The sequence below is a fragment of the Micropterus salmoides genome, unplaced genomic scaffold (assembly GCF_014851395.1).
Source record: "Micropterus salmoides isolate LMB-PRFRI ecotype aquatic unplaced genomic scaffold, ASM1485139v1 Ms_hic_scaffold_16, whole genome shotgun sequence".
Taxonomy (NCBI): Eukaryota; Metazoa; Chordata; class Actinopteri; order Centrarchiformes; family Centrarchidae; genus Micropterus; species Micropterus salmoides.
In genome coordinates this window covers 1,478,933-1,500,818 of record NW_024040707.1, presented here as the reverse complement: position 1 = coordinate 1,500,818, position 21,886 = coordinate 1,478,933, and the positions used below count along the sequence as shown (strand labels likewise).

The following is a 21,886-nucleotide window of genomic DNA, read 5'->3' as shown; positions in this document are numbered from 1 at the left end:
AAAAACAAATCAACAAGAATACAAAGAAGAAACTCCTGCAGAGGAAACTTTTAATCGTTATCTATACTTTTATTATTTCTACGTCAGCAACTATAAAGAAACAAATTTCCCTCTTGGGGCTCAATTAAGTAAATTCTAAAGTATTGAAAATGTACTCTGTTCTGCAGAGTCAGTGTTATTTTTCTAAATTTTATTTTAGCGTTAGCAGCATTTTAAATTTTTTATGAAATGTTGTGGTATCTTTTATAAAGAGGTCACAATGAGCAGTAAATAAAATATGTAAAAGTATAAAGTAGCATAAAGTGGAAATACTGAAGTAAAGTACCTCACAAATGTAAAAGTGCAGTATTTTAGTTACTCTGACATGGATACAAATGATTAGAACATAAATATTGTTGAATATGAGTGGAAGACATACGTGCAGGTGTTTTCTACCTGTTCTCTTTCTACGTTTGAGTCCCTCACAGGAGGCGGGCTCACCTCCTGGACTGATCTCCTCCGGACCAATGAGCGGCTGCGCTGCTTCCTAGCAGCCAATAGGACCGCGGCTTGGCTCGCAGAGAGCCAATGAGCTGCCGGTGCACCTCAGGGTCGGCCATCTTGTTTGTTTTTGTCTCTCTGGTCTTATTACGGGAAGTTTTGCGGGGAAATCCGAGGTGACGTCAGCCCGCGACGAATAATCGGCCGAGCTCAGACTGACAGGAGAGCCGTCCAATCAGAGGGCCGGAGAGGAGGGAGGGGGCGGGGCGGAGCTGTTTGTGAAATTCAGATTACACTGAGTTTCATCAGCACGGCGTGACGTCACAGACACACGCAAACCTGACAAAGAAATGTAACTGCGACGTTGCACATTTTCCTTATTATTCTTTTACATTTTTTATAATTTTTCAATCTTGTGTTTATATATTTGTATAAATACAAATCACACAACACAAATCCGGAGTAGTGCACAAGTAAATAACTGCCACCTTGTTTTTTCTGTTATGCATAGTTTTATAATCCCTTTATAACTGTATTATAACTTCTTAATATCTGTTTATTGCATATTATATATTTTAAAATCTATTCGTCAACTGTATGTTTACGTCCAGCTCTAGCACCTTTTCACCAAAGCAAACTCCTCGTACATGTAAAATACTACTTGGCAATAAAGCTCTTTCTGATTCTGAATTATCAGCAGAATGTCCTGAAATAAAAATTTTAAAAAGGTTAAAAGGAAACGCGTAAAAAAGCGGGACGTCCTGTCAGTGTTGTATAAACCTGTATGATTTATAACTACATATTATTACTTTATACATTAATGTGTAAGCAGCATGTTAATGTTGTGGAGCAGTTTTTAATTATTTAATCTACTGTTCATATTTATAAACTCATATCATTGTTTCTCTGCAAAGTAAAGCTAAAGCCACCGGTTAAATGTAGTGGAGTAGAAGTATCAATTAGCATAAAGTGGACATACTCAAGTAAAATAGCCTACGAGTACCTTAACGTTGTATTTTAGTAGAGTACAGAGTAAATTTACTCCCCAACAGTTCCATTACCAAAATAAATCATATAATTGTATTGTTCAAAATGTCTTCCTTTGCTTCAAACACATCATATTTAGTCTCTACAGTATGTTTCTGATTATAAACATACAGGATTTTTTCTGTATGAATTTAATTCTTATTTAAATTATTATAAATTCACGAACATAAAATTTACAAAAGAAAAAAACAGTAGGCCTGTTTATTTTTCTGTACTTTGAAGGACATTTCAAGGAATATCACATTGCTACGGTCTCATTCTCCATAATAAAAAGAGGTAAAGGAATTAATATTTGTAAATACATCCCATCTTTACCTGCTTTTATTTATTTCTTTATTCAATTTGTTGATTTATATTTGTTTTAAAGGCTACTTTCATGTATTGACACTGGATGGTGCTGTTGCTTCATATGTAAGTGGTTTAAAAGCATTACAAGAAAGTTTATTGAATGAAATAGGCCTAGTAGTAGTAGTGGTAGTAGTAGTAGTATCAGCAGTAGTGGCAGTAGTAATGACAGGAGTAGATATTCTTCCAGACAGTCATGTTTTTATTTCATTTATAACCTCATAAACATTTGTCATTGTATTTTCTTACAGAAGGGCATGATGGGAAACAGACAGGAAACAGGATGGAAGGCAGTGGCCGGCCACTAACCAGTAACCTGCAATCAATCAATTAATAATAACAAGATACCAGAACTACTACAGGAAGAATACACGACCATGCTGCTGTTACACCCAGACAGACAGGGAGACAGAGATCCTCGTCTGATTGGCTCATAAGGCGAGACGCCACCGTCCAAAATTATTTTGCCTCAAGTTATTTATCACCATACTTTCATAAAATGTACATAACAATCTTGAGTAATTTTATAAACATTATTATTTGTTTCATTTATACCGAGTCTGTTAACTGCAGATAGCGTAAATGTCATCTTTGTTTGTATTTTACATTAAAAATTCATCTGCTCTATTTAAAACTCTCCATATTGAAACATACATGATTAGAAAGCTTGTTTTCTAGAGAACAATGTTAGCTAGTTCATATATCAGGTATCTATAAGAGATGTGTCCGTGTGACAAACAGTCATTATTCTGCTAAGTGGGTTACGTTAGCAGATCTTTAACAAAATTACGTTTCCTGTATGCCAAGTCATTTTCCATCATTTTCATCATCATTTTACACAGTTTGTCAGGTTTTATAACGAGACATGTACAGAGTTTTGTTTTAATATATCTTTTTTCTTTCTCATTTTATGTGGCGTTTTATCTGTAAATATATTTTTTAAAAGGAGCCAGTACACATATATCTATCATGTTGAATAAATCCATTAAAATAACAATATTTTGATAAACCATTCTGTGAACATCTGGCCGTTTGGTATATTATCACAATAATACCAAAAGAATTCCATATAACTCTTCTCAATGCGCTGTAAAATGGATGTGTGATATGCAAATCAGGAAATACCTCATTTGCATATTAAAAATAAAAACAAAGTTGTGGTTAAAAAAAAGCTTCTGTTTATGTTTCCTTTCAGCTTGTAAAGTTTGATTGTGAGTAAAGTTTGGAAATGTTTGACTGTGGTGTCTCGCCTTAAACAGCTCGCTGATATAAATACATTTACAGTTGCCTGTTTGGTTCGTTTCAGCTTCATCTCAGCGGTTGAAGCTTTACGGTCTTCATGGTAACAGCAGCCAATAACAGTCCATAACACTGAGAGCGTCTGATAGGAGGAATCAGACACAGTGTGAAATACACCACAACCCTCCTGGGAGCAGAACAGGAAGTAGAAAACAAAACAAAAACCAATAATAAAAAACACTTTGGATTAAAAATGATGAATAAATATTGTTAACTGTTGAACACTGACAGCAGTTGAGTCATCTGCTTTGGCACAAAGTTCAGTAAAATCCAGAAACTGTAAGGCAAAGATACTGTAATGAAACCAGGACCGACTCAGAACAGCAGTCCAGTGTGAAAGAACCAGTTAAAACCGTCTTTGGTGCTTAACACACCTATATTTTCACACCGGCTGTACTTGGTTACTTTCCAACTCTAGCTTGTTGGTTTCTGTTATGTTTCCTACCCCCAGATTCAATATTAAGTGTGGTGATGCATTTTGGGAGCTAGCCTCCTAGCTAGAGCTAATTTTCAAGTAGGGTTGATTTAGAGAAATCACCCACATGTTAGACATCTTGACTGTTAATTTCACACCTAAAGAATAATTTACTGAGCGGCTCAGACAGACTGTAACTGTCAATAAACTGACACGTGGTATCCAGCCCAAAGAAACAACGAGAAATACTTAAATACAAAAAGCAAATCTGATATATTAGCCAACAACTTCACTAGCGCTTGTGTACTGAATACTGTAAAGTTTTGAATACGTGCTTTGGCACATGAAGAGAAAGTGCACACTGGACTGATACAACACGCCACTATTCAACTTCATCATACACACACTGGTCAGAACCGGTCAGAACCAGTAAGAACCAGTCTCCAAAAGAAAACTAGCAAAAATAATCAACAACTGCCCAACACAAGTCACTCAGGTTAAAAGTTCAAAATGTTTTTCACCACATCGAGACAGCTGATGAAATTGATGGGAACTATAAGGCTGAGTTACTGGCCATTTCCTTCCATTCCCACTAGGGGAGGGGCGATGGGGGGGGGGGGCAACACACCACTGCTTTACACGCCAAAAACACGCTAAAAACACACTGTGACGGCCAGAGCCACGCACAGACTGAGCACCATGTCTGCGACAGCCGAGGTAGAAGGTCAAAGAAAGACTTTAACATTTTGAGAAATCCAGTTTTCAAAACGTTTCGTACGTTGGAGTCAGAAGTTTCAGATGGTTACGTGTTTAGGCTAGCTTAGCACAAAGAACTGAAGCAGGTGGAAACTGTTAGCCTATTTTTCACCCTCCAAAAAATCCAAACCATTCACCAATGTTTTGCGTTCTGCTAAAGGTTTTTAAGTTCGGCTTAGAGCATAAACTAAACACAGCTAGCATTAATGTGGTGTCGGAATAATTGGAACAATTAGTTCCTGACTCCTGGAAAATTCACTTTAAGTCCCCGTCAAATCGGAGCAACAACTCCCAAAGTCTCTGAAACGTTTGTTGAACAACTTGCCGAGTTGACATCATATTACGCAGAAACAATTTTCTGCTCACGTGTAATTTGTAATATGATAGTAGGTAGTAACCATTAGTTGCTGTCCACATAGAGTGTAGCCTAGATTAGTTATGAAATAAGGAAATTGGACCATCTGAAGAGAAAACCTGTTCTCCTTCCCAACTCATAAGATATGGACACTTTGTCAACACCCTTGGCATTGCTTTTTAACGCCCTGGGTACCCTTTAGAATCGTTTTTGCACGTGGTGGGCTCTGCGGTCAAATTAGCAAAAATAATTATGCAACAGCTGGTTAGAAATTCAAAATTAAAGTTGTTAAAACTACTTTGTTAGGTTTAGGCACCAAAACCACTTGGTTAGGCTTATGAACCAAAACCACTTGGTCAGGTTTAGGAACCAAAAGTACTTGGTTAGGTTTAGGAACCAAAAGTACTTGGTTAGGTTTAGGAACCAAAAATGCTTTGATAGGTTAAGGAACCAAAAATGCTTTGATAGGTTAAGGAACCAAAACTACTTGGTTAGGTTTAAGCACCAAAACCGCTTGGTTAGGTTTAGGAACCAAAACCGCTTGGTTAGGTTTAGGAACCAAAACTGCTTGGTTAGGTTTAGTCACCAAAACTTCTTGCTCAGGTTTAGGATCCAAAACTACTTGGTCAGGTTTAAGCATCAAAACCACTTGCTCAGGTTTAGGAACCAAAGCACCAAAACCACTTGGTCAGGTTTAAGCATCAAAACCGCTTGGTTAGGTTTAGGATCCAAAACTACTTGGTCAGGTTTATGAACCAAAACTACTTTGTTAGGTTTATGAACCAAAACTACTTTGTTAGGTTAGGGTTATTTATACTAGGCCTTCATTTAGCGTGGACCTATGGCACCAGATGCCGAAGGACATGACAGAACACAGGTACTTGACACCCTGGGAATGGGACCATCTGAGAAGCTAAGCAGTGCTAGCCTGCTGTGGCTTTGAACAGAATCACTGTGGTCCTGTATCAGGACCGGACAGAGAGCTCCATCTGTAACATCTGACTCTGGAGAACACAGAGAGAAAGAGAATGTACTAAAATGTCACGTTGTTCCCTGAACCTTCACCTTGTTAGCCGTTAATCTAAACTGCCAACATGGCCGCCGCTGAAACCCAAACTGTCTGTTTGGCTCTGGCTGTGTGGAGGTCTGCAGAGTGTGGAGGAACAGCGAGCGTTAACCTTTAACCTTTACGTAGTCACATGACCAAGGGGTCACAGGAGAATAAATTATATTTACAAAAACATTTTACTCTTTGTTTTCTTCTTCTTGCATCAACTTGCATCAAGCAAACATCAAATACAACCCAGACTCATAAACACGGAAATATCCAACAACAAGTCTGTCTTTTCAGTTCATCATAGCATCAGATAGATTCATCAGAATAACAGTAATATTAATAATATTCGCTTTTTTCACTATCAAAACACTTTTGTCCAAAAGGTGTTTATAGAGACGGCGAGAGAAATACTGTACCACTGGAAGTAAAGATGATAAAAACATCTAAAGTCTTTTTTTTCTTTTGGGTTCAGGTCACATCGGCTCTGTCTAATCGCTGGACTCATTTCCAACATCCAGCACACAGAGTCCATCTGACGTGAAGAGGTTCAGTGTTCAACCTGAACTCAGCGGAGACGTGAAAGTTTACAGTCCAGTCCGGTTTCTGGTTCCTTCATGTCGCCGTCCGTCTTAAAAAAACTCCTTCAAACTTTTTACATCCAACTCGGGGGGGGGGGGGGGGGGGGGGTCATCATCTGGGACTGGAACCATCAGAGTCCTGCAGAAGCCTCATATCTCACAGGGGATCAGGGCTGCAACTGGTTTATTATTTATTTATTTTGTTAAGTATTTTCTCAATTAATCACGTAGTCGTCTGACAGTCCGAGGTGACGTCCAAAGCGCTAATTCAGTTTACTGTTAAAGACCAGCAGTTTAACCTGATTCATTTTCTGTCAGTCAACTAATCTGTCTATGAAGATTCTCAGTCATCCAGGTCATAGTTCTCCAACGAAGGTTAAAATCAAGGGCAACTGGACTCGGTTGAAGATACTGGAAGACGTTTCGTCCCTCATCCAAAGGACTTCCCATTCCTGAAGGACTTCTTCAGTTCAGAACTGAAGAAGTCCTTTGGATGAGGGACGAAACGTCTTCCAGTATCTTCAACCGAGTCCAGTTACCCTTGATTTTAACCTTCGTTGGTCAACTAATCTATTAAATCAACTGATCATTTCAGGTCTACGTGTGTCAATTTCCCAGCTCACAGTTATATGGAAGCTAATTTTAGCCTGAACAAGTTTTAGAGGTTCACAGTTTCCAAAAGTTTGTTCAAAATAATGACACACTAAGTTAATTTTGACTTTTTATGTTACAAGTTTGAGACACTTACTGAAATGTTATGAAATTGAAGGTCAAAATGATAAGATATTGACATCTTAAATTACAGTTATCAGAAATTAAACATTTGTTTCCTTCAAAGGTGGAGTAAGCGATTCTTGAGAAATCCAACACCAAATACGCAGCGAACAACGACACAGCAAGTAACCTAGGTAACGTTAGCTAGGTTGTGGGTTAGCAAACTGTCACTACAGCTGCTGCTGCAAAACATAAAGCTAAAAAAAGAGGAAGAGACGGTCAGCACAGCAGCTCCAGACAGCGACGCTCACAGCTCTCTGCTATAGCCAACAACACAACAACCGCTGATTTATTCCCTCAGTAAACACTTTCCTGATGAGTTTATGGTCTCAGTCGCTGGTTTCAAGTCTTCTTCAACACAGCATGATGTTCATTTAGTAAATATTGTGACCAAAGATGTGTTTTGGATTAGAATCGCTGACCCCACCTTTAAATGAAAATTGTAGAGCGATAAATAAGTAAAAATATCAGGTGAGATTTTATTGTTTTTACTTTTAATTGAAAATTTTAATCAAAATTATTAGAATGTCAATATCTTGATTTATTGGAGTATTTTCGTCCTAATTTTACATCTTCCAAACATCAACTGTGAACTGGGAGGACGTTTGGGGATTTGGGGCGTTATGACAAAGAGGAATGTATCTTAAATTAATAAAGTAAGCAACAGAAAATTAATCGACTGCAATTCTCTATTAAAAAAACTTCAAATATCACCTCACCATGTTTGACAAAGAAATATGAATATATATAATATATAAAACATGTAATATGTTAATAATGTGTAGATAAACTGAGAAAAATAAAACCGTGAGTGTTTGAGTGAGAATTCTTCAGGACCGCGATGAACCGCCTCAGGGATTTTATAAAAACCCGCAGTACCCCAGTCCACCACAATAGGACAGCAAGGCTGCAGGTAAAAGGAGCACACGCCTCAGAGCAGAGGCTGCTGGGAAACGTAGTCCAGACAGGAGATTTGATTGGCAGGCACCAGCCAGCAGCAGCAAGGTCACTGAGGGGGGAGTTTAAAAACTAAATAGTTTTGTCTTCGGGGGAAATTTGGGATTAAAAAGTCTTTTAAGTGCATTTAAAGAGGACACATCAGTCTTTTTCTTCTTTCATGTTTTAAAAACCTCCTTTCAACAGTCTGACAGTTTATATCGACTTCCTGTTTGAGTTCAGGAAACCCGCACCGCTAAATTTATTTTTTAAAAACAGAAGAATTCCTTTAATCTGTGGTTTACTGTGGGTCATTTGAAGATCCATCAACATTTGGCCGTGAGTTTCTGTGCTCATTAATCTGTCTTCACACTTTCCTGATGAGTTTCTGGTCTCAGTCGCTAGTTTCAAGTCTTCTTCAACACAGCATGATGTTCATTTAGTAAATTATGGTCCCATTTAGAGGAACAGAGACCAGGAAGCAGGGGAGGCTTTAGGGCGGGGCTACAAGCTGATTGACGACCTGTCAATCAGGATAGAGGCGACTCGTATCTGCTGCTCTGTGTAAATTTAACCAGCGCCGCTGAAAAAGCTCATCAGGAGTCGGCTGCTCGTTTTTCAGTAATTATGTTTTGTTCTAAGCCTGTTTGTCGCTAGCTAAAATTAGCATCCCAGCTAATATCACAGTTAACGTGAATTACAGATGCAACATGCTAACCAAGCTAGCTAGCGCCACCATCTCGTCCAAATATGGTCACATCCGGTTCCAAAAAAAACAAGATGGCGACGGCCAAACTGCCAAACTGGAGGCTTCAAAACGGTAGTCCACCGACCGACAGGTGATGTCACGGCGGCTACGTCCACTTCTTTTATACAAGCTTTGGTTAGAGGTGAATCCTACACAGCCCACATGAACAGAACCACGTCCTTTACTCTCTGCAAACATGCTACTTGCTGTATTCGCTGTAAACGTCAGACGTAAACTATGAGGTGCAGAATTGTCCAATAAGAACATGATTCACAGGGATTCTGGGCTGGATTATACTAACTAGACTAACTGTGTCCAGGTAGAGTCCAGTTTTCCTGGTCTGTAAGTAACTCCATCCCGTCTCTCACCACCAGGTTTCTCTCTCAGGAACTGGATCTGGAGTGTGCGCTGCGTTATTGATCCTCACACGATTACAAAAGTAGTTAAGGGGGACACGGCAGAATAAATGTGATCGGCGTTTGACTGTATATCACTTTTAAATTATGGATCAGTTTTCTGAATATGAGGTCACAGTTCTGGCAGCTGAGGCTTGTGGGTACTGTAGTGTTCCACCTTCCAGACTGAGGAGAGTCAAAACGGCGTGGCACTGTGTTCTGATGTTACTGTTAAAAAAAAGAAGTTAGAGAGGCTCCGCCCACCTTTCTGTGATGTAGGACAGGTGAAAAAAAAAAGGGTGAGGAATCATGCAGACGAACAACGCAACTTTAAATACACAGAGAGCTCAGAGTGTGTGTGTGTGTGTGTGTGTTAAATATATGACTGTATGTACTGGTTTTGTTCTGGTTTCCAAAAGGGATTAATATTTTAAAAGACCATCATCGCCATCCTTCCTCGTCCAATAGAATCACGTGTTGTCGCCCTCTGCTGCAGCCGCCAGCTCTTCCCCCTCCTCCTCCAGGCTCTCCACAATTGGCCGGTGGACCTGATGCTCCTCCCCCCTCCCGGCCCTCGACAGGACGTCCATCCATCTGCGCTGTAGCTCCTCCCCGTCAGCGCTGAAGTACAGAGTCAGGTGACTCTGAGAGATCTTGAAGGCGTGGCGTCGCTCCAGGCGGTCACATGACTCGGGAAGGAGGACCTCGAAGCCAATCAGCGGCACGCTGCGCTGCGCCTTCACGTCCTGGTGGGGAAATAATAAATACCGTCAGAGTGCATCATGGGTATTCTACCATGGCCATTGTGATTGGTTTGTTTGTAGTCGTATTCTGATTGGTTGTTTTTTTGTAGTCATATTCTGGTTGGTTGGTTTGTAATCGTATTCTGATTGGTCGGTTTGTTGTCCTATTCTGGTTGGTTGGTTTGTGGCTGTATTCTGATTGGTCGGTTTGTTGTCCTATTCTAGTTGGTTGGTTTGTGGCTGTATTCTGATTGGTTTGTTTGTTGTTCTATTCTGATTGTTTGTTTTGTAATCGTATTCTGATTGGTCGGTTTGTGGCTGTATTCTGATTGGTCGGTTTGTAGTCGTATTCTGATTGGTTTGTTTGTAGTCGTATTCTGGTTGGTCGGTTTGTAATCATATTCTGATTGGTCGGTTTGTAGTCATATTCTGATTGGTCGGTTTGTAGTCATATTCTGATTGGTCGGTTTGTAGTCATATTCTGATTGGTCGGTTTGTAGTCATATTCTGGTTGGTCGGTTTGTAGTCGTATTCTGATTGGTCGGTTTGTAGTCGTATTCTGATTGGTTGGTTTGTAATCGTATTCTGGTTGGTCGGTTTGTAATCGTATTCTGATTGGTCGGTTTGTAGTCATATTCTGATTGGTCGGTTTGTTGTCATATTCTGATTGGTCGGTTTGTTGTCATATTCTGATTGGTCGGTTTGTTGTCATATTCTGGTTGGTTGGTTTGTAATCGTATTCTGGTTGGTCGGTTTGTAATCTTATTCTGATTGGTCGGTTTGTAGTCATATTCTGATTGGTCGGTTTGTTGTCATATTCTGATTGGTCGGTTTGTTGTCATATTCTGATTGGTCGGTTTGTTGTCATATTCTGGTTGGTTGGTTTGTAATCGTATTCTGATTGGTCGGTTTGTAGTCGTATTCTGGTTGGTTTGTTTGTAGTCGTATTCTGGTTGGTTGGTTTGTAGTCATATTCTGATTGGTCGGTTTGTAGTCATATTCTGATTGGTTGGTTTGTAGTCGTATTGTGGTTGGTTGGTTTGTAATCGTATTCTGATTGGTCGGTTTGTAGTCGTATTGTGGTTGGTTGGTTTGTAGTCATATTCTGATTGGTCGGTTTGTTGTCATATTCTGATTGGTCGGTTTGTTGTCATATTCTGATTGGTCGGTTTGTTGTCATATTCTGGTTGGTTGGTTTGTAATCGTATTCTGATTGGTCGGTTTGTAGTCGTATTCTGGTTGGTTTGTTTGTAGTCGTATTCTGGTTGGTTGGTTTGTAGTCATATTCTGATTGGTCGGTTTGTAGTCATATTCTGATTGGTCGGTTTGTAGTCGTATTGTGGTTGGTTGGTTTGTAATCGTATTCTGATTGGTCGGTTTGTAGTCGTATTGTGGTTGGTTGGTTTGTAATCGTATTCTGATTGGTCGGTTTGTAGTCGTATTGTGGTTGGTTGGTTTGTAATCGTATTCTGATTGGTCTATCATATTAGTTCCCCTGAAACCCATAAGACTTTTCCTAGCTGGTGCTGACAGACCAAACTGCAGCGCTGAAACACAACAGTGTTGTCTGTTGGTGGCTGTAATGACCACTGCAGCCTGTGGGGGGCGGTAGCACTGTTACTAACAGACTGCAGTGTTCCTGCATGTGTCCATGTGTCCTTCAGCTGCTGTACAGTGCTGTACAGTGATCACCTGTGGAGCTCCGTAGATGTACAGCACCAGCGGCTCATTGTCAGGGATGACGAACCAGGCCTTCTGCCAGCCCCGCCCGCTGCCTTTCTCCATGTGGTGAAGAAAACTACAAATCACACTGTTCTCTGCCGCCAGGGAGGCCTGTTTCTATGGTAACAAGAGACAGAGATAAAGAGAGCATCAGTTTTCTGCAAGACGCAACCTTAAAATGAGAAAAGTCAAGAGAAAATGTTGTTCTTCTGGGAATATCAGCATGTAATACAGAGAGACATGGTGATGTCACAGTGATGTCACACTAACCTCCAGGATGGAGCGCCTCCTGTGGGAGCTGCTGGTCAGCGTGTTGGGCGAGGGCGACACTCCCACCAGCATGGCGTAGCAGTCGACGCAAACGCGGTTGGTTCGGTTGTTGTCGTACGACAGGCGAGCGCGGAACTCTGAACATTTCCCACAAACCACCTGGATTGAACACAAACAGTCAGTCAGAGGAACAAAACACTGAAGTAAAAGACACATGACGCTCCTGGATTCTTATTTCTGTCCTGTGAACATGTTGAAGCTGAAGTTTCTGCGGTTTCATCAAAGCATTTAAGGGTTTTGTTGGATATTAGGAAGATGTTTGTACTGTGGGTTGCTAACGTCCTGTTAGCTCTCTCAGCTGCTGTAAACTGACAACACTGTTGGTTTGGTATGTGTTGTGGAGCCGACCGCGATCCGTCCCCCGGCTGTACAGAGACAAATGTTCAGATAAGGTGAACCTACGTGTCCGCAGGCTTTACAGTGATGGCGTCTCTTGGTGATGGAGTTGAACGGCTCCTGACACTTCATACACAGCGTGACTTCCTTCTCTCGGATCGGAGTCGGCGCTCTCTTTCCGAGCTCCACGCAACTCTGGAACAGAGCGACGAGGATGAAGAGTTAGAACTGACCTTTTCTGCAGCTGAAGGTCCACAGGTTGGACAGAACTGTCTTTGTAATAGTGGTCTGTAGGGGGCGTGTTTGTGTTGCCATACTACAGTTATCCATTAGCTAACTCTGAGACACTGAAACCCCATGTCCTGATAACAATATTAGAAATTGTACTCGTACATAAAGCTTACAAAGTAACTGGACCTTATATTCCCCATGTGACTACTGGGACAGCATTAAGGAAAGGATCCCTAAAGACAGACACCTTTTTTTAAAGATCCTTTTTGTTTAACCAGATAATGCTGCTATACTGCTCTCGTCAAAGCCACCAGACTCCATTGATAAAAACATTAATTTTACCTCTCTGGTCTACTGCTGCCTCGTTTGGTTAGTTTGTGTTGTGACTTTAGCTTTTTTTTACCCTTTAAAACAACAAAGTCTCACAATAACACAAACCAACCGAAGCAGCTTTAGAGCAGCAACTCCCGTGTTGTGCGAGGGAAAATTACAGTTTTTAGATCAGTGGGGTCTGGTGGCTTTGACAAGCGCGATACACCGACTGTACCGAGCTCATCTGTTCAAAGCAGGAAGATGTGGAACTGAAATGATGAAGGATGTTCATGGTGAAGAGGTCAAATGAACACCAACAATACAAACTTGTAGCGTTTAGTTTCTGTAGCAGAGACGAGTGAATCTGTTTTTGGGAGACGTCTCTCACTCTTAGGAAGGTTCGTCAGTTAGATTCTAAGATAATCTGAGTCTAAAGGTGCTTTTGGGAAACGGGACTCTGACCTGTGAACAGTTATTAGTGTGCGAGTTACCGGGGAGTGAGGCGGCGTGGACTCGTCGTCTCGCAGTGAACAGTTCAGATGTCTGAAGCTCTCCATCGTCTGCTCGTGTCTCTGGATGGTCGCCTGGATGGCCTGACGACACACAAACACAAACACACACACGGCTGATGAATGTGTTCTGAAATGTGCTGTGTTGCACCTGTGACCACACCCGGCAGGGATGACGTCACTGCAGCCAGGTGAGACGTTAAACCACTGGAGGTCAAACAAAAAGCAGACCCTGAGTGTCGCCTGGTGTTACCTGTATCCAGTCTTTCTTGTCCTCCTCCGTCCTGCAGAGACACAATCACAGAGAAACCAGTCAAAAAAACAACATGTCTGTGGGGAGGACTGGTTTCCACTAACATGCACCTCAATACTGGAATCAGCTGCAAAACAAATACAAGTTCTGTCGGGTTCACGATTTCAGCCTGACCCAGTAGACGTGGATCAAACAGACAACCGACGTCCGGACAGAAAGACGAGCCTGTCAGAATATTTCCACAGTGAGAGGAATCCGGTGCTGCGAGGTGGAACTGTGAAACAGAAGAAAGCTCCCCGTCTTCTTTTAAGCTTTTCTGAACACCAGCGTCACAGGCTCCGCCTTAATCTATGATTCTATAAGAATATGACATGGTGGCGACCTGAAAGTGAAGCCAGCGCTGAAGAGCCTTAAACCTGCGTCCTCTCCAGCAGCCAGCAGGGGGCGACTCCAGCGGCTGCAGGAAGAAGTGTGATTGTATAGAAGTCTCTGAGAAAATGTTTCTACTTGTCAGCTGATTTATTCCCTCAGTAAACACTTTCCTGATGAGTTTCTGGTCTCAGTCGCTAGTTTCAACTCTTCAACACAGCATGATGTTCATTTAGTAAATTATGGTCCCATTTAGAGGAACAGAGACCAGGAAGCAGGGGAGGCTTTAGGGCGGGGCTACAAGCTGATTGGCGACCTGTCAATCAGGATAGAGGCGACTCGTATCTGCTGCTCTGTTTAACCAGCGCCGCTGAAAAAGCTCATCAGGAGTCGGCTGCTCATTTTTCAGTAAGTACGTTTTGTTTTAAGCCTGTTTGTCGCTAGCTAAAATTAGCATCCCAGCTAATATCACAGTTAATGTGAATTACAGATGCACCTTGCTAACCAAGCTAGCTAGCTCCACCCTCTTGTCAGGTGCTGATGGTCGCAAAAAATCAAGATGGCGACGGCCAAGATGCCAAAGTCGAGGCTACAGAACGGTAGTCCACAAACCAACTTGTGACGTCACGGCGGCTACGTCCATTTCTTTTTTACAGGCTTTGCTCTGAACAGACAGATAGACCATGGAGTCTGGACCCGGTACCTGGCCTGCAGCTCCAGGGATCTCTGTTTTCCAGACACCAGGAACGTCCTGGGAACTGCAACACTGCTGGTCTCCTTCAGCTGGACAGACAGAGAGACAGGTGGACAGACAGGTAGACCGGGTTAATCAGACCGGAGCGCCGCTCAGTAATCATTGGCGTTTATCAGCTGATGATGTCTCACCTCCATACCGTCCACATCAATGCGAGCACGGACGCCGTACTTCTGACCAATCAGACGCAGCTTCGGGACACAGTACAGCAACCTGTCATTAAACTGCAGAGACAGACGGGTGTTACTTTCTCCTGCATCTCAGGCTGCATTATAAATCTAGCAGAACAGAGTAGAAGACAGCGAGTACCAGTATGAGGTATCGGTCCTGCGTGGTCCCGTTCTTATTGGACAGTTTCAGGATGTGTCCTTCTTTAATGAGCTCGTTTGTGGGATTAACGATGTCTTCTTCTCCTCCCAACAACTCGTACACCTTCAACAACTTCCTCATTCGCTCCTGACAGAGAGACAGGTAGAGACAGAGACACAGGTAGAGTCAGAGAGACAGGTAGAGTCAGAGAGACAGGTAGAGACAGAGACACAGGTAGAGTCAGAGAGACAGGTAGAGTCAGAGACACAGGTAGAGACAGAGAGACAGGTAGAGTCAGAGAGACAGGTAGAGTCAGAGAGACAGGTAGAGTCAGAGAGACAGGTAGAGAGAGGTAGAGACAGAGAGACAGGTAGAGACAGGTAGAGACAGAGAGACAGGTAGAGACAGGTAGAGACAGAGAGACAGGGAGTCAATGCAGCTAAGCAGTTTGGGTCAACGTAAATTTACCCAGAAAACGTAGCAAATTAGGCTAAAACTGAACAACTTTGAGAAACAGATGAATGAGTTTCTCAAAACCAAAAGATGACGCCTGGCAGAGACCTTAGGGTTCGGTTCTCCGGGAGAGACCTTATGGTTCGGTTCTCCAAAAGAGACCTTAGGGTTCGGTTCTCCAAAAGAGACCTTAGGGTTCGGTTCTCCAAAAGAGACCTTAGGGTTCGGTTCTCCAAAAGAGACCTTAGGGTTCGGTTCTCCGGGAGAGACCTTAGGGTTCGGTTCTCCGGGAGAGACCTTAGGGTTCGGTTCTCCGGGAGAGACCTTGGGGTTCAGTTCTCCAAAAGAGACCTTGGGGTTCAGTTCTCCAAAAGAGACCTTGGGGTTCAGTTCTCCAAAAGAGACCTTAGGGTTCAGTTCTCCGGGAGAGACCTGGGATTCGGTTCCCATGTTCTTAACCAGATTGTGGCTGGGACCTTTATCTATCAGCCATCTCAAGACCCCAAAGTTTTGACCTTTGACTTAACTGTCCCTGAAGCAGGAGGAAGGAAAAACTGGAAAAACGGTGATGAAATAAATATAAAATCACTGTTACTAACAATCTGCAGTAATGTTGCTGAGGAGGATGAGAGGTTCACCCAGCGGAGGAGAAACATGAGGCAGTTAAACACAAACACATGAAGCAGCCGTTCAGACAGTTAACGAGTCACACGTGTCTGACGGTGTGTGATGTGGTCGGAACCGCGGCGGGAGATGAAGACCGTGGTGATTGCGGCTGAGAGCTCTGGGTGTTGGCTGTGTGAAAGTTTCTTACCATCTTCCTGATTGCAGCGTTGGAGTGTTCTGCGGCCGTGGCGATCAGCTCCAGAGACTCTGCACAGAGAAACGTGATGTTCACATGATTCAAGTTTACCTTATTTGTCCCTAGGGAAAACTGTCTTAGACATAAAAGAGATTATCGTGCATTCGGTACAAACCAAACCGATCACTTTCATTCCTGTGTGGACCAGTCTAATAATCTGTGATTTTAACTTACCTGATACATTACCAAGCGATTCTGTCACGTACTACACGCTCTGTCACAGAACGGTAAAATAACATCAGCCCCAAACGCATTGGGCCAGATTTCCTAAAGGTCTGCCTGAGTAAAAACGTGTGCAAACTTGATATCACCAGCAAATGAACACGTAAGCTGATCTACTAACGGTGTGCACGCAGAGTGACCTCTTTCAAAAGATAGCAGCTGTTGTTCATTTATTACTTTTGCCTTAATGAATATGCAGTTTGGGGCGCTTCAGTTTTATTGTGCAAAGTAATGGGAGGGTAACATGCAAACACATTTATTTACTACACGCAGTGTGATCTAACAAGCATAAAAGCATTTTCATGTGAGTGCAGCAGCATCTGTATTTAATACGTTTGAAAGGAAGGTGCAAACCAAGTGTTGCAGAGATGGCTGCTGTTATCGATGCGAGAAGGAGACACAGGCGTAATGAAAGAAGACGTAGAGAAATGAACAATATTAGATATTATTATTCTATATCCAATATATAGAAATACAATTATTTTATTTATTTATTTGATGAACTTTATGAATAGAATAGTTTTTTTGTATTTTCCTTTAGCTTTGGCCAAACTGTTGTTTTAACATTCATGCCAGTAAAGCAAATTTTATTTTCAGACCAAATAGAGAAGCCTACACCACTGAAGAAGAAGAAAATAGTGGACCAACACAGCGGACCATAGAACATAGGTGACGCAGACACCAACGAACAAGAATCAATCCTCACGGCGGCACGTAGCCTACGCTGTCGGCGTGTGGACTCGAGGCAGAAGGATAAACTGGCCTTTACCGGCATCACTCAATGCCATGCCAGGCTTCTTCACTGAGGCGACATCCACAACAGAGTTGATCTCCGTCTATATTAAAACGACAGAAAATGCACATCATGTGACCGTTCACGTACACTGAGCGTGTGCGTGCCGGACGGGAAGCAGAATGTCTGCTCTGCAGCTGCAGAAGAAAGTTCTACTGGAGAGAAATGAAGAGCAGCGATGGAGAAGAACCATAGCAGAGATTTCTCTGCACGGAGCGACGGCGAGGAGGAACTGTTACTGAGAGGAAGACGGGAGGACAGAGAGGCTGTGGTGGCGGGAAACAAACTGGGAGTCGACGCAAAGTCAATACGGAGACACGCAGAGTAAAAAGTATTTTAATACCAAAACTAAAACTCTGTCAGCAGAATCGTGAGAGAGAGCCAATCAGGAAGCCGAACGTGAGCATCATCGTTTCCACCTGTCAGCACTAACACGCCGCAGCGGAGTTTAAAACCAGAACAGGGTCAGCAGCATTTTCACACTTCAACGTTTCGGTCTGGACGGGAGGAAACGCAGTAGAAGGTCTGAGTGTTAAACGAAGACGTAGGAGAGTGGGTGGAGCCTGAGACACGTGGACCTGATCAGCTGCCTGCGTGGCTCTTTCAACACTGATTTAACTGGATTCTGGGTCCAGAATCTGTGCAGAGCACACATGTGCTGTTAGACGCTGGTGGTTTACATATAATCAGTGATCGGTTTCTGTGAAGAACCAGATTCCAGGTTGTTGTGTCGAGCGGTGTTTATACGTGTCCGTCTCTCTGCCCCGGTGTTCCTGGGTGTTTGTTTTACGTACTCTGGGCGTCCCTGTAGTCCGGCGCATCCTCTGGCAGGCGGTGCAGATAATCTTTGAGCAGCAGCTCGTAGCGAGGAATCCTCTGAACCGGCTCCAGCATGTGATGCTGCAGGGTCAAGTTCCCGCAACGCTCCTCCCTCTGCACAAAGACAACAACACAAACATTACAACCCGGACAGACGAGACAACAGCCAGACGACGGACTGAGAGCAGCAGCGGATCTGGATCTGGACCTGGATCTCCTGGATGATGGTCTTGAACTGAGCTGATCTCTCCATCCAGGTGTTCACCAGCTCCATGGCTCGGTCAAAGTTCTTCACGTACTCGCCGTACATCTTCAGGAAGGGAGCCAGCTTCTGCAGGATGTCCCCGATCCGTGGGTTCAAGTCCCTGCAGACACAACAGGAGTCAAAGCAAGTCCTAAAGAAGGAGAACCAGCAGGAGGAGGAGAAGAGGAGGAGCGACGGCCTCACCACTCCTCCATCCGTTTCTGCAGCGCCGGCAGCAGGAACTGCTGATGGAAACAGTAGATGGAGCAGATGTTGGAGAAGATTCCCTGAACGACGTCGCAGGGGAAGGAGGAGCGAGACCGAGCCTCCTCCAGGAGCCGGGCACAGAACACCTGCAGGAGGAGAAACAAACAGGAAGTCGGTCAGGTCCTGCAGGGACAAACTTGGTCTGAGGTTCTCTGTGAAGAGCTTTTCAAAGGTGCTGTATTTATCTTGAGTAAAAAGACTTCAGCACATGGAAGTGACAGACCGTGAGCCTCAGTCATCGTTTCCTCCTTCATATGTAAACCTCTCGCATGCAAGAGACCCGGAAACCCATCTGTGAATTTAATGGTTAGCATCGTGAACACAGCTGCAGAAATCTGTAACACAACGCCGTCAATGTCGGAGACCCACTTTCAAAAAAGTTATAGGAGCCTATTTATTATGGATAGCTTTGTAAAAGTTTGAAAACAGCTGGGATGTCGTGGTTAGCACGCCGTAAACTATAGCTACAATATCCACTGCACCCTGTTTCCCCTCTGATGTCCTCCGGCTGCTCTGCCTCAACTCTGTGAAGTTTCCTGATGGACAGATAGCTTTACTTGTTGCCAACGCTACGGTAACCGCTAGCTGCTGCTAAAGCTAGCTGCTGCTAAAGCTAGCTGCTGTTATCAGCCGGCTCTGAACCAGCGGTCCAAAGCTTCTGTGCTAATGTTAGAGGTGTGAACACCAACCCAGCCCTCGGAGCAGCAAGCTTCCTGTCCGTGCAGAATCAGCAACAGAAAGGCTAGCTGCACGGCTAACAGAGCAGCTAGCAGCAGCTGCTGTTAGCAGTAGTTAGCGGCAACAGTAACCGGAGGACATCAGAGGGGAAACGGGACAAAATTTTCCTCATCAACTCTGATGCAGTTTCAGTAAAACCAGAGAATAAAGTTAGAAAGTTGTGTTTTTGTGCAGTAATCAGTGAGAGCTAGTCTCAGGCCTTGATTCAGCGCTGTGCGGCTAAGCCCCGCCCCTCTGCTGTGCTCGGGTAAGTTGGCCAATCAAGAGACAGGAGGCTGAAAAGAGGAGCTGAAGCAACAATGAGAAATATGTTTTTTAAACATTAAAGCATGGAAACATTTTCTCGAAGAAACCCTCAATACAAGAATGAAAATGAGGATTCTACGGCACCTTCTGGTTCTGGAGAAGCAGGGGAGGAGCTCAGGCGACTCACCTGGTCCAGGAGGTGGAGCTTAGAGACGTAGGCGGTCTCCGTGTGCAGCAGCTCGTTGGCGATGTTGAAGACTCTCTGCTGGACAGACAGCTGGACAGAGAGACAGAGTGTTGATTCATTAAAGACGTGTTTGATGAGAGGCGTCACCTGTCGGATGCGTACAGGTGTGAGCGCTACGCTGTACGTAAGATATGTGATTGGGTGTTCTGTGTCATGTGACCTCCTGACTGCAGGTGGCGCTGATGAGACCTTTGTGTCGCTACCTGTCTCACCTCAACAGAGTCCTGTCTGTCTGTCTTGGGGGGGGGCAGTACCAGCGTAAGCTCCGCCTCCTCCTCCTCCAGGTCACTGTCTCCTTCTTCAGAGAACTCCCTCCTCCTTCTGACTCCGCCCCGCACCTCCTCCCCCTCCCCCTCCCCTGCGTATGAGGACGAGCTGGAGAGGCGGGGCAAGAGGGCGGGGCTGCAGGGGTAAGCCACGCCCCCATCGTCCACGCCAGCAAAGCAGAGCTCCTCGCTGTGCGACGGAGAGCTGATGCTGTCGATGCCGCTGTCCCGATTGGCCAGCTTCCCGTCCGTCTGCGAAGAGGGGAGGGACAAGCGCTCCGAGGGGAGCTCTGATTGGTCGAGCAGCGGCAGCTGCTGCTGTTGCTCCCTCATCTCCACGGCAACCCCATCGTCCTCCAGGTGTTTCTCAGAGGCGCTGTAACCCGACTCCATGGAGAGACGCTTCTGATGGAGGTCATCCCGACACACCGCGACCAGCTCTTCATCATCGTCGTCGTCATCATCATGGTCATCTCCCTCCTCCCCCTCACCCGCCAGTGTGATGTCATCATGACCTTTGATCTCTGAGGGCGGCTCCTCGTCAGGAGGGGGAGGAGCAGACGGTGACGATGAAGATGGTGATGAAGGTCGGGAGGAGGAGGGGGGGTCAGGGAGGCGGGGACACAGAGCCCCCCCGGTGATGTCAGGAACCACGATGATCTGCTCACTGCACGCACGCACACACACACACACACACACACACACACACACACACACACACAATGAAATAAAAGGCTTTAACAATGACATCACTTACTCTGACCAATCACAACATACCGCTCAAACTTCTCGATGAGTGACAGGACGCAGGTGGGGGAGGCGGTGCCGTCAGCGCGGGTTGGCGGAGTCCGGCCCCCTCGGGGGTCTGCAGGGAGGGGTCTGCAGGGCGGGGGAGGTGGGAGGGGCTTGTCCGGAGCCCGGGGGCGTGGCCTCAAAACCCCCACCTGTTGCTGAAGGTGGGGGGGCTTTGGGGGGACTGTGGACGGATCAAACTCGTTAATATTTTAAATCTAACATAAAATTAACTGTTTGAATTTAAATAAAGTTTGTTACCCTGAGGTTTCGGTCCAGGCAGCGGCGGTCGGCTCTTGCTCGGTGGTGTTATTGTGGTAGCTGGCAGCTCCGGCGGCCCCGTGTCGTTGACCAGGAGCTGCCCATTATCGGAGCCGCGGCTTTCTGTTAGCTCCGCTCCCCCACCCAGGGAGGCGGGGCCTGATGAGGAGGTGCTGGGCCCCGGGTCGGAGCTCGGCTGCTGGGGAGCGTCAGCGTCCAGCGCCCCCTGGTGGCCGCACGGGGAGCAAGACGGCTCCAGCGAAAGACTCTTAGTCAACAAGGTGGGACTGGAGGAGGAGGGACCTGGGAGGGGGGGCAACGAAGACGTGTTCACATGACATGAAGGCCACGCCCACAGACCGCCAAAACAAACAACTCGTTTTTCTATTTTCATTTTCACGTGTCGGCACTCGTGTCTTCCTCACGAACACACACTGGTCTGACTGCACACACCTGTGCTCAGGTAAGCAGGGACGAGATTCTGTGACAACTGAGACGACTCGATCTGCTGATGAATATCATGTGATGTGATAGAAAGCCCCGGAACTGCCACTACATGCCCTTTAGCAGAGAGAGAGAGAACTCATTGGCTGAATCCTGGTGCTTTCTGACAGCTGATTGGC

At 44.6% G+C, this 21,886-nt stretch overlaps 1 protein-coding gene across 2 annotated transcripts in view; it reads right to left on the bottom strand.

Annotated features, from left to right (window-relative positions):
• Positions 1–6,867: 6,867 nt before the first annotated feature.
• The window catches only part of fgd1 (FYVE, RhoGEF and PH domain containing 1), a 35,714-nt gene continuing 20,695 nt past the window's right edge, over positions 6,868–21,886 (bottom strand). For both annotated transcript variants that reach the window (XM_038722632.1, XM_038722633.1), the window contains exons 2-18: positions 21,264–21,566; positions 20,988–21,186; positions 20,157–20,877; positions 19,885–19,974; positions 18,651–18,799; positions 18,411–18,567; positions 18,178–18,316; positions 16,321–16,379; positions 15,054–15,200; positions 14,876–14,968; positions 14,694–14,773; positions 13,622–13,652; positions 13,351–13,452; positions 12,383–12,511; positions 11,921–12,079; positions 11,621–11,767; positions 6,868–9,931 (exon numbers count right to left, since the gene is read on the bottom strand). In XM_038722632.1, coding sequence (XP_038578560.1) covers positions 9,656–9,931; positions 11,621–11,767; positions 11,921–12,079; positions 12,383–12,511; positions 13,351–13,452; positions 13,622–13,652; positions 14,694–14,773; positions 14,876–14,968; positions 15,054–15,200; positions 16,321–16,379; positions 18,178–18,316; positions 18,411–18,567; positions 18,651–18,799; positions 19,885–19,974; positions 20,157–20,877; positions 20,988–21,186; positions 21,264–21,566 — 2,981 coding nt within the window. In that variant the 3' untranslated portion in view covers positions 6,868–9,655. The remainder of the gene's footprint in view (positions 9,932–11,620; positions 11,768–11,920; positions 12,080–12,382; positions 12,512–13,350; positions 13,453–13,621; positions 13,653–14,693; positions 14,774–14,875; positions 14,969–15,053; positions 15,201–16,320; positions 16,380–18,177; positions 18,317–18,410; positions 18,568–18,650; positions 18,800–19,884; positions 19,975–20,156; positions 20,878–20,987; positions 21,187–21,263; positions 21,567–21,886) is intronic.